Raw genomic sequence first — 12,490 nt, 5'->3', positions numbered from 1 at the left:
TCCTATCATGGTGCCATTCCAATCATCAGAAGTGGTTTGCCATGTTTAGAAACAGAAAAAGGCATGTCTGTGCCTTGTGTACCTTGTTAAAAGCACTCCCACAGATTTCCTATGTGTTATTGTCTAGAATTGTCTAGCTTAAGTCATCCCTTTAGTAAGAAATGAGGCTAGGCCAATTAAGATTTATCCGCTAGCACTGGGAAGGGTCTCAGTCTTATCTGACAGACATAGCCACTCAGAAAACGTGAATAAAAATTGTGTTTATAACAATGAGAAGATAGTTTTTGAGCACAAGGCCCAAGGTGATAATGACAGCTTTCATTTCCCCCTTATCCTCCAGTAGTATCTCCTCTGATGGGATGACCCAAAACTTCTTTCCATGGGCCCAAATCCTTAGTGGCCTTATCTTTACTGGGTTGTTGCAGCTTCTCATTGTTCAGTAATACTGGACATGTGAATACTAAGAGGTATCTTTGTGTACACCTAGGGTCCTAAACATAGTCCTTCTACTCTCTTTGAGGAGCAACAAGCAACTCCTCTTGGTAATGAGGACCAATCACTCCAACCAGTACAATGATCCCTTCTCTAACCTTTGCCTCCATGGTTCAAAGACCTCATATCAGCCAGGTGATAGTTTCAGTTTCCTATTTAATGAAATTGTGACTGTGTTATCTTGGGATAGTATCTGTCCTTTGGGCACTAGAGCCTTCAGATCCACCAAGCCCAATTTTTTTAAATAGAAAAATAATTTTATTTTTTTAATTAAAACACAGAATTTAATTTTTCACACTTTTTGGAAGTTCCTTCCTCCTTCACTTGAGCCTCAAGTTGGGAGCCCAATGTTTTAAAGACAAAGTTGTAGAAACATAAATTCTTCAAGTGAGTTGTTAGTAGTAGTAGAAAGAGCCACAACTCCACCCTTTGGTTCCTAGGCCCACACATTCTGCATGTAGGTTAGAGGGCAACATATATTGGCTCTTAGGTTAAGTCCTATCCCATATCCTCACTGGGTTATCTCCCAGTCAGTATCACAACCGATCTTTGATCTTTCAGCAGGCCTTTTCTCTATTCCTTTAAACTAGCTGCTTCTAAGTGATGGGTTTGAGGTAAGATCAGTTAATTCAGTGGTCATGACTTCATTGCCATACTTCCCTCAAAATAAAACGAGTTTCTTGCTTAAATTTAATGTTGTAATACATAGTGATGAAATAAGGCCTCTATATCCTTGGATTACTGTACTAGTAAAAAAGCTTTCCAGGCAGGGAAAGTAAACCTGTATTTGGAATATGTACTGTTTCCATGAGGATGAATTCCTCTTCTCTCTATAATGGAAGGGATCAAGTATAATAAACTGCCACCAGGTGGTTGACAGGTCTGTCTGGGGAATACTACCATACTGGGGTCTCTGCAATGGCCTCTGTTATAAGCAGGTTAAATGCTCCAAAGTGGCAGTAACTGTATTATCCTTGGCAAGCAGACATCCATGTTGTTGAATCCACATTTGGCCTTCATTCCTTTTTTACATAGGATTACTGAACTAGCACCTGGGTGACCAGGTAGAGGCTGACACCCATAGGACAGATGATCTTTTAAACCTGATTACTGGAATGAATGCCCTCTTGTGGGCAGTTATGTGGTTCACAGATACTTTCACGTTCTGGGCCCACTTTGAGAATCCATCTGTATGACATCTCCTACTGACTTCCTTATCTCAGATATTCTTCTTTCCAAGTTATTTGTCCACCTACTAGCCGCTGTACTTATAGATCTATACCTCAGGCCAGCGTTCCTGTCTAACAAAGAGGGCAACCAGATATTCTATTTAAAGTTATGCTCACAGGAAGAATTTCTCTTCATCCCTATTTTTCAAGACCACCTCATTACAGATAGGGGCATAATTCAGAGGCTATATACTCCCTGTTGGATATGATGCATACCATTAATAAACTAAGCCCAAGTTTTTCCTTCCTCTGTTAAATGACCACCAGCCCACTGATAAGGCTAAAAAAAAAAAAAAGGCAAAGAAAGTAGGTGCAGGAACAGAGGAAATCTGTCCATGTAATTTACTTGTGCCTTCTATATTTCTATATCAGCTCAGGCCACCCCAGTGTATACACCTTTCCATTTGACAATGAATTCTGCTGCCCGTGTTCAATCTATGATTCAGTAAGTCAGGTAGCAAGAGGTTCCTAAAGAGCAGTTCACATCACACAGTTCCTTAGTATCCCATAGTCAGGTGTTTAGTTTCTGCCAAGGCCTCACAGCAAGCCAAGAGTTACCTTTTAAATGGAGGATAGTTGCCAAGAGATGAGAGCATGTTCTCATTCCAAACCCTATCCATGCAGCTTGTGCCATAACCTGGATCATCTACAGGGCATTCTGTTTTTCCAAGTCATATGAAAAACTGGCAGTCATACAGATTACATGATAAATGGGTCAGAGCGCAGCACATGCAGCACGGTGGCTCCAAAATCCAAATAGGCCAACTAAGCACTGCACATTGTTCTTTGAGGTGGAGCACAATAATGCCACTGAACTGTTAGACATTTTACTATGGCACAGGTCTCTGAACTGGGTGAATTTCTATCCTCTGAACTGGGTGAATTTCTATCCTCTGATAGAAGGGTTTTTTTAAGGTGTCTAGGGCAGTTGCCACTTCCTGTTCATCTATCTGGTTTGCACCATGTCATCAAGGTAACAGAGTAGCAGGATGTTCTAATGGATATCAAGGAAACAAAGGTCCCTCTGGAATGTTACCATATTACAACTGATGTGTTTACACAGCCCTGACATAAGAGTAAGGCAATGACAATGCTATCCCAGCCATATGAAGGCAAACTACTTCTGATTATTTCTTTTGAAGGGAATTGAAATGCACATTCTAGGTTTCAAATCAATAGCTGCATTCTAGGTGCCAAAGGCTATACTGATTTGCTCAAGGAAAGATTCTACATGTGGAAATACAACTATGAGGCTTCTTCCTCAATTAAGGGACTCCATTCAGGCTTGTGAACTGGATGTAACTTAAAAATTGGGTGAGATGGGGCGCCTGGGTGGCTTAGTCAGTTAAGCATCTGACTTTTGCTTAGGTCATGATCTTGCGGTTTGTGGGTTCAAGCCCCGCGTCGGGCTCTATGCTGACTGCCAGCACAGAGCCTGGAGCTTGTTTCAGAGTCTGTATCTCCCTCTCTCTCTGACCCTCCCCTGCTCACGCTGTCTCTCTCTCTCCTAGAAATAAATAAAAAAATATTTTAAAAAATTAGGTGAGATGGGGGCATCTGGGGTGGCTCAGTAGGTTAAGCATTCTACTCTTTTTTTTTTAATGTTTTATTTATTTCTGAGAGGGAGAGAGATGGTGTGAGCAGGGGAGGGTCAGAGAGAGAGGGAGATACAGAATCTGAAACAGGCTCCAGGCTCTGAGGTGTCAGCACAGAGCCTGACGCGGGGCTCGAACCCACGAACCGTGAGATCATGACCTGAGCCCAAGTCCGATACTTAACTGACTGAGCCACCCAGGTGCCCCTAATCATCCTACTCTTGATCTCAGCTCAGGTCATGATCTCATGGTTCATGAGTTGGAGTCCTGTGTTGGGCTACACACTGACCGTGAGGAGCCTGCTTGGGATTCTCTCTCTCTCTCTCTCTGTCCCTCCCCCACTCACACTTGCTCTCTCTCAAAATAAATAAATTAAAAAAAAAAGAATTGGGTGATGTGTATTGAATCACCATTCCAGTGACTACAGTTACATTCCTGCTCATCAGACCTAGAATTTTTCTGCTTACACACAGCAAGTAGCACTTAAATGGACTATTAATTTCATTCATTCCTAAACATTGATGATCACACACCACCACTGAACACCCTTGTTGTCAAACAACGTGATTATCACTTCTTCCTGAAGATAATCACAGTAATTGTGCTGAACATGTCTTTAACATTTAAAAATCTCCCACCTCTCCTCTATCAGGATATCAGTATTCCCACTGAAATTATGGATCCCGAATTCATTGTGGCATCTCCATGATCATTTCCAACTATTTAGGGCAGCCGCCAAAGAATTTTTCAAGGTATCTGTGACCCTCTACTCAATACCTTGATAAAGGGAAATTTTATGGGTCCTTGTAGGGATGGTACAGATAGAGCATTACTAAGCAGGATGCACATAATAGGGCAAGTCTAATATTCCCCTCTCCTTGAATCTTCAGATCTTTTCCTCTAAAGTATGCCCTGGAAGTTCTGGTACCTCAGCACATAGACTACCAGCTTCAAGTAACCAATTTAGAAAGACCACCAGCTGCTCAAGTCAACCTGAAATAGAGGTGAGTATTTGCCACGATCTTGTAATTCCTTTAGTGCACAAGTTTTCTTTCCAAGAACAGGTCTTATCCTTCTCCACCAGGGCTATGCTGAAATGTTTTTTTTTTTTAAGTTTTTATTTAAATTCCAGTTAACATACAGTGTAGTATCACTTTCAGATGTACAAAACAGTGATTCAATACCTCCCATACAACACCTGGTACTCATGACAACCAGTGTACTCCTTAATGCCCATCACCTATTTGAAGTCTAACTCGTGTTCAAGTTCTCAGCCTCATTTATATCTGTCCAAATGCCCCCCATTCCATGTCGCGGGGTCCCAATAACGTCTCTACCAGGGCTCTTAGCATACCAGATCTAGGTCTCACATTAAATTAACACTGCAACTCTACAGACTTTACTATTAGGCCACAGGTTTGATTCTCGGCCATATTTTCCCTACAGCTACATGAAAAATAAGGTTTCTTCAAGGCTGTCAAAGAAGCTTTTTGATTTTCTACTCATGCCTTAAGTTTGGAATTCAGGCCATTTGCCTTTTTTTCCCATGTATTCTCTCAGAGGCAATCAGAGCAAATGACACAATGATTTCAGTAATCATCACTATCAAAGGTGCTAAGTGCTAGAGATTGGTCTTCCAAAGCTACGGCCTCCATCAGCACTCCATCCCATGCCGCTATTGATGGTGATTTCAGCAATTGTGATACCACTGTTTCATTTTCCATGGCCAAGAAGTTTATACAGGTAATCATCAGATATGTGAGTAATACCATCCCACAAAGCAAGGGTTTCTTTCCTGAGGCTACTTCCAATTCCTGTAACTATCAATCAGGGTTCTGGAAAGAAAGATGTAGCACAAAAAGGAATTTAATGAAAGGACTATTTATAAAAATGAGGACAGGGTTAAAGGAACCAATAAGAGATAGTGAAACACCCTGAGACTAGCAACAGTGGAATGCCATTATCATCCTTGTCCTAAAGGGGCAAGGAAAAAGACAGCTTATTAGAATCCTGTAAGAGTGATAGAGCTGTAGGAAAGGGCCACAGCAAGGCACTGTGGTTTCTTCTATACATTTGGGGCCCTCAGAACACTAGTTTATATAAGGTGCAACCAAACTTTAAGCATCCCTTATGAATGTTATGCTTATTATATTGTAAGGAAATCAATAAGGAACAACGTAAGATTATTTATAACTTATAATTTATAACTTTTTCCTCCCTAACTATTGGATTTGCAAAAAGGATCAAGTTGTAAGATAAAGACAGGAAACTTACTACCAAATCTCATAAAAATGGAAAATCCACCCTGGGAATCAAGTTAATTAAAAACATCATTTTAACATACCAGATGATCAATTCAAGCTGGATTAAAAAGGGATGTGCATTGCTTTCCTCTTCTTTTTTGATTTTTAAAAAGTTTATTTATATATTTAAAGATTGTAGGTAATCTCTACACCCATCATGGGGCTTGAACCTACAACCCCAAGATGAAGAGTCACGTACTCCAACGACAGTGCCAGCCAGGAGCCCCCAACTCTTCTTTTTGGAAACTCCCATGATGATGACCTGAGACTGACCCTGAATGAGATCCATGTTCTACTGCTATCCAGAACAAGATAGAATTCTTCTATGCTTTGAAAACATGGTTTTTGCCTCAGCAGACAACTGACCCTAGTAAGTAACAGAAAGAATAGTTTAACTATTTGAAAATCTAAATCATAACTGTGGCAGATGTCTTCCAAAATTTAATTAATTTATATCTAACGACCTATGGAGCAATAAGCTCAATCACACAGTGACATTTTCCAACTAGTTTACGCTGGAAGGTTCATCAGGGGATCATATGGGTTAAGCCTATATGGTCCACAGACAAAAATTGTCCTTGCACTCTGTTCTGTCATACTTGAGAGTTTTAATTAGCTTTTCTGTTTTGGATAGTAATTGGGAACCTTTCCTATGTTGAAGTTAAAAAAATTTTATGTCCGGTTGAAACCAGAAGCCACAGATTACAATTACCATTTTACTGAAGAAATTTGAAGGAATGGAAAAACACTACAAAGCAGAGAGCAAACCATCACAGGTTATTATGTAGATAAAAGTAAAATCTGGAAGATATCTACATTTAAGATATTATGGAGACACAAAGAATATATGATAGTGAGACTAGGATGAAGGGCCTATCAAGCTATATTTTTCCTTATTCCATACCTTGTTATAAAGCTGGGTAGTTTGTAAGCAATTCCTGTTAGCTACAATTTGTTATTATATTGTATTATTATTTTTATTACTAAAACTATGTGCTTTAGAATGTAGAATTGAATTTATGCACCATATATTTATTTTACGGAAACTGAATTTGAATTTCTCTACCAATCATGTAATATTTAACCTACCAGCTATGCTTTCACTGATCTTGTTTAAATGAACTCAACCACTATTTTTAAATCCTTAAGATTCTTTTGGAGTTAGAATAAAGCAAATGTTTTCCTCTTTGCATCAACTGTGGTTCAAGTAATGATTATAGCAGACACATTTTTTAACCACCATGTAGAATTTCAACTTTTTCCATGCTATGTACCTCTGGGTTGATGGTCAAAGCATATGGACCTGCCATTGCTGGCAACATAAAATATGTGCATTCCAGAGTCTTGCTGAAGCTTATGACCTCAAACTTTTTATTGCCCAATTCGTATCAAACATTGTGTTCAAGAATAACATGCTTGAGGGATTATCAGACATTTACCCTTGTCTCAAACTGGGAATTCAAAGTTTCCACTTTATGAAGGCCCATGAGGTAAACTTGTCTAAAGTCTTAGTATCAGGACAAGACGTGCCTCTCTTGATCAAGTGCTTCATTGTGATCTCAAAAACACTATAAAACGCTCTGCTTTGGCCAAGTTGTTGCATCGTTCTGGTATGCTATTTTTCTTCTTTTTAACATCATACCTATTTCTTCCTTTACTTATTTTTATCTTGTGTTATAGTATGTATTTTCTGTATGCTGCCTCAAATTCTCTGGAATAATGCAAGTATAAATAATTAAGAATAAATTTCAGACTAGAGATAGGATCAACGCTTATAGGGTCAGAGGGAAAAAAAGAATCTATGACAACAAGCAAGTACTAGGATACCAATAGAACATTTGAAAAGATTTTGAGTCATTGAAGCCAAAAGTATGTGCCCACCAAAACAAGTGCCAAGAAGCTTTGAAAGAAGGAACTGTTCTTCAACAATTTTTTCAATGCAGCAAACACATAGGCTTTGTCCATGGAGCATGTAAGTCTGAGCTTACTTATACTCCCTAAATAAGTGCCCTTTGTGCATGGAGCACAAGAAAATACACATATTCCTTGTCCTGTTAAGGTGTAAATTTAATTTCTACATTATACAATTAATTGCAATGATCAACAAGAAGTATATTGCCCAAGAACAGAATTGAATTGGATGTTCAAAACCACAAGCCAACATCTGCAACTTGCTCTTTTGTCATTTCTCAGTTACTAAATGCATTGGCTGAGTGTTATCTGGCTTTCCTGTTCAAAACCTCTACTGGATTCTAGAAATATCTTGCCAGTATACATAAATCTGACAACTCTATTTCTACCTTCTGAACAACCCAGGAACTGGAACTGCAAAATAGCTTGTGAAATATCAGCCAAATTACTTCCTTGAACTCCTGTTCCATATTCTGTGCACTGTGAAGTATTTTACAACCTCTTATATTTGAAAACCCGGTTTGTAATCCCATAAAATGCCTTATAAGCACTTTCTTGGGTGTCAGATGCAAAACCTTCTCCTCTTCAAGATGCAGATGATTATATTGAGATACTGTCAACTACGATGTCTTGTTCCAGATCACCTACTGAGGAAGGAGTAAAGCCAGAATCAGGTTGTGGTCTCTTGATTTTGTTTTAGCTTCTGAAGAACTCCTGATCCAATTTAAGGAGCAATCCCCGCGGTGAGGCACTGCGTGTGCCCAACAGGGATAGAGGCCACCGGGACTTCCTAGGAATTCGGGCTTTCAGAAATGTGGAAAAACTCAGTCGAAGACAGGTTGCGCAGGTGTGTAGTGCAGCCTCAAGCTGGTACCACTGGGAATGGTTTGCAGAACAGGAAGGTGCAGTCGGGTGTGCCGCGGCTTCGGTGAGCCGGCACTCCCCCACCTCCTTCCCGGGCGCCCCACTGCCAGGCAACTTCTGGCCCAGTGCCCTCGGCGTACCTTTTCCGTGCCGAAACGGCAAGGGTGCCCTCGTGCCCACCCTTCTCCCTCTACCCGCCACCCTCCAAGTTTACCTGACGGATCTGGGGGCGCTTTAGCGGAGGCCCGTCGACTCACGGATGCCCAGGGTGGGGTGGGGGTGGGGGTTTCCTGATCTCAGAGTGGGTAGCTGAGCCGGGGGGACCCGAAGGGACGCGGCCGGCCGGGGGTGGGGGTGGGGGGCGCGGTGGCCCGGCTCGGAGGGTGTCGTGTCCCGACCAGGCCTCAGGGCGGCACTCTGGTCCCGCGGCCGGAGCGCTCGGGCGGGCCGCTGGGCGCCGACCCACGCTGGCCGGGAACGTTTCACCCGGTGACGCAGCCCCGGGTGGGAGACGTGGTGCGGCGGCGGCGGCGGCGGCGGCGGCGGCGACGGTACGCGCCTCCGCCGCCTGCGAGAGGACGTGCGGTGCGGCGGGAGGCGGCGGCGCAAGACCTGGAACGGCCGAGGGACGCCGGGAAGCAGGACGCGGGCGCCAGCGAGGAAGTAGGTCCCGGGCTCGGCGCTCAACAAAGAGCGGGGCCGCCCCCTCGGGTACCGGGCCGGTCCCGGGCCTCGGCGGGCGAAGAGACCGGCCCGGCGGGTCGCGGGTGGCCGGGAGGGGGAAGGGCCGCGGCCGGAACCGGACTGCGGGACGCCGCGGACCCTTCCAGGCCCGCGTCTCCGCGGCCCGCGGCGGGGCGGAAGGGAAGGGGCCGGGCCGCTCCGGGTTGTAGCCTTTGCTTGTCCCTGGTGCAGGCGGAGCTGCGGGCAGAGGCTCCATGTTGGGAAGCGGCGCCGCTCGTCCTTGTTAGCGGGAATCGATCGGGGCGCCGCGGGCAGAGCCGGCGGGGCCCGGGCCCGGAGCGAAGATGGAGGCCCCGCTGCGGCCTGCCGCGGACATCCTGAGGCGGAACCCTCAGCAGGACTACGAGCTCGTCCAGAGGGTCGGCAGCGGCACCTACGGAGATGTCTATAAGGTGAGACCGGCCGGTCCCGGCCCCGAGGCGGGCTCGTTTCCTGCGGTCGGCTGGCTCCCGGGAATAAGACTACTTTCTAGCGAAGTAGGAGGCGTAGGGAGGATGCCTTTATTGTTGCATCTTGGAGATGAAGGGGTCCGGGTTCCTTTTTTACTCAGTTCAGAGCACCCTCTAGGCATAGCTTGCCCTGATCGCTCCCAACATGCAGAACTAACCACATCTTTGCAAAAACCACTGTTGTACCCTTTTGTGTAGTATAAAAGCTTTTTTCGTTTATTTGTGTTATTGAGGGGCGTTCGAATCTGCTCATAGAGTCGCACTTAAGGATGCCGTCTTAGTATGGGAAAATGCTTCCTGAAAGACAGTCGATGGGAAAGCGTATTGACATTGGGCATTTGCATTTAAAGAAAAAAACACTTTTAAATGGATGAGCTTGGTTTAAAAAGTCCTGTGAAACGGGGTGTGTCTGTTTTAACCGTAAGCAATCTAATGCGGATCAGAATGACGTGTGCACAAACATTATCCTATGTAGAATTCTGCTTTTCCTGGTAGAGGTTTCACCATTTGTATTTGGTTGATGTTTTTTGCTTGGTTGTTTTTCTGTTTTAGCAGTTCCTCTCTCAGGGATTTTTAACATTCCCTGACCAAGAGGGGATAAGAGCTGTTGTCTTATTAATTGTGCTCTTTTGCATTATTTGAAACAAATAGGAGGGGAAGTTACTCTTAATTGGGGATTAAAGAAAAGCCATAGAGAAGCAAGCTGAATTCCCTAAATCCACCGAGTTCTTGAAGGATTAAAGGGAAAGAGATTGTTTCAGATTCTTAGATGCTTTTCGTTTTCTCTTCTAAAAAAGGGAGTGTTAATGCAACTCACATGTGTATAATGAGGGAAATTTCCTTTGATTTTGTAACAGCTTTGTTTATTGGATTTAATCATGATATTTATCCTATCGTTCCAAACAACACCTCTGCGTGTAGCTGAAATAGCCTGTGTGGTATGAGTAATTTACTGGTAGATTCCTCTCGCGTATGTCGTTGTTTTGCACGGATGGTAAAATGGTAAGAAAATATCGGGTTTTTTCCTTTTGGTCCTCTGCTTTTGGTTAATATATTATTAATAATAACAATTCAAAATGGTATATGACAAATCTATTAATAATAACAATTCAAGATGGTCTGTGTCATTTTACTGAAATAGACTGTGATGGGTACGCTTTTTATTCATTAAAAGGGCATTTGAATTTTCTATATTAGGTGCAGTTCTAGGTATGGGGCATTGAACTGTGAGAAAAGTCCCAAGTCTTGTCCTGTGAATACCTTTGAATTCAAAGTGGATAATTATAACAGAATTCTCTTCTTTATGTAGAATTAGAGGTCATTGACTCTTCATTGTTTAGCCATGGATTAGCCATTTTGTGGAATGCTCTTTAAAAATTGAAATTCCTTATTGCCTTCTCAGTCCCACTTTTTAGTCATTTTCATCTTATGATTCACTATGTATTAGATCAGTTCCATTTAGCTCATATTAACGAAATAGTCTAAATTCCAGTTCTTGTATATTTTCTCTCTACTACAGTAAAATTTTAAGTGTTTGCCCCACAAAAATCTCAAGATCTCCACCTTTTTTCTTTATAAGTATAGTAACTAAAGCCACTGTCTAGAGCAGGATTTTATTCTTGCCAGGAAAAGCAAAGGGTTATATTAAAAGGAAAGCTAATGCATGTCCTTTAGCCTAGTGCCTCCCTGCCCTATGTCTCTCTTCCACAGCTCCTAAACAGAGATCAGTGACTGAATACTTATCCTACATCGTCTTTACCCCCCTCCCCCACCCTATCTCCTTCCCTCCCCATATTCATGCTCCCTCACACTTACGCGTATACACATTCCACGCTTGGACAGCCTTTGATTCCTAAATGAGCTCAAAATCCTGGTTCCTTGTCTTTTGTTTTCCTTTGTTCTAATTACCGGGAATCACCTCCTGCCACCATCACCGCCCCCCCCCCCTTGCTTTCAGCTGTTGCTATCTTACTGTCCATGAAACCCTTACTCAAAGACTCCTCTAGGCATCCCCAGCCCTTTCTGCTTATCTTTCCCCCCTCATCTGTTACTCTTTCTCCTCTTCATTCTGTCCTAGACACACTGGCCTGTTTGCTCTCCCTTAAACATACGTAATAAGTATCTTCCTACCTTGCGTCTTTCTTTGTTCTTCCTATTTTCTCTGCTCAGAATATTTTCCTTAGACAGCCACAACTTGCTTCCTTCCCTCCTTGCTTTTACACTCTCCATCTTTTTACCCTGTGTTTTTGCGCTTCATTATCATGTATCATAATCTTTTACTTATTTTTTCTTGTTTTTTATCGTTTCAATCCACTAATCTCCACGAGGACGAGAGTTTTGTGTTTTGTTCACTGCTCTATTTCTAACAGCACCTGGATTTATGTCTGGCATAAAGGAAGTGCGTCTAAAAGTTTGAAGATTGAATGAATCTATCAGTTACTGTCAGTAACTCTTATCACCTAGTTGTCTGGGCATATTCTTTTAACATCACAATATTAAGTTAACACATAATACTCTGTTTATCTGTAATACCTACGATAATATTCTGCCATGTATTTTTAGTACAAGTTTCAATTGTTTGAGTTCTCTAGGAACAATATTTCTGGAAAACTATTTCATAGCATACCCCTTTCGGCTCTCTAAATCCTACAGTATTTTGTCAGTTTGTATTTACTCCTTAATATTCACAAAGACATGTAACATTTAGGATGTAGTGCTGAAATTTTGAAGCTCAGAGCAGAGTAATTTTGCTGTTTATCACTGTGTTTCTGATGAACTGAAAATCCTTGAAAGTTTTGGAAGTATTTTCAGTTGGTGATATAAGCTAGTAAAATAATAACAGTGAAGAATAATGAAGGTAAATTAGTTGCTGTCCTAGTCAGGTATTATCTGTACTTTTATTT

At 42.3% G+C, this 12,490-nt stretch overlaps 2 protein-coding genes across 3 annotated transcripts in view; one reads left to right on the top strand and one right to left on the bottom strand.

Moving 5' to 3' along the window:
* ATL1 (atlastin GTPase 1) overlaps positions 1-8,662 on the bottom strand; it is a 76,017-nt gene extending 67,355 nt beyond the window's left edge. For both annotated transcript variants that reach the window (XM_039217338.1, XM_039217337.1), the window contains exon 1: positions 8,609-8,662. The gene's annotated coding sequence lies outside the window, so the exon portion shown is untranslated. The remainder of the gene's footprint in view (positions 1-8,608) is intronic.
* Positions 8,663-9,336: 674 nt separating this feature from the next.
* The window catches only part of MAP4K5 (mitogen-activated protein kinase kinase kinase kinase 5), a 109,907-nt gene continuing 106,753 nt past the window's right edge, over positions 9,337-12,490 (top strand). Inside the window, exon 1 of the mRNA XM_039217336.1 lies at positions 9,337-9,530. Within this exon, the coding sequence (XP_039073267.1) occupies positions 9,423-9,530 (108 nt within the window). The 5' untranslated portion in view covers positions 9,337-9,422. The remainder of the gene's footprint in view (positions 9,531-12,490) is intronic.

This window comes from Hyaena hyaena, unplaced genomic scaffold, assembly GCF_003009895.1.
Source record: "Hyaena hyaena isolate Hyena2069 unplaced genomic scaffold, ASM300989v1 scaffold_683, whole genome shotgun sequence".
In the NCBI taxonomy this organism is placed as follows: Eukaryota; Metazoa; Chordata; class Mammalia; order Carnivora; family Hyaenidae; genus Hyaena; species Hyaena hyaena.
Note: the sequence above shows the minus strand (reverse complement) of the source record. Positions and strands in the feature narration are given on the sequence as shown.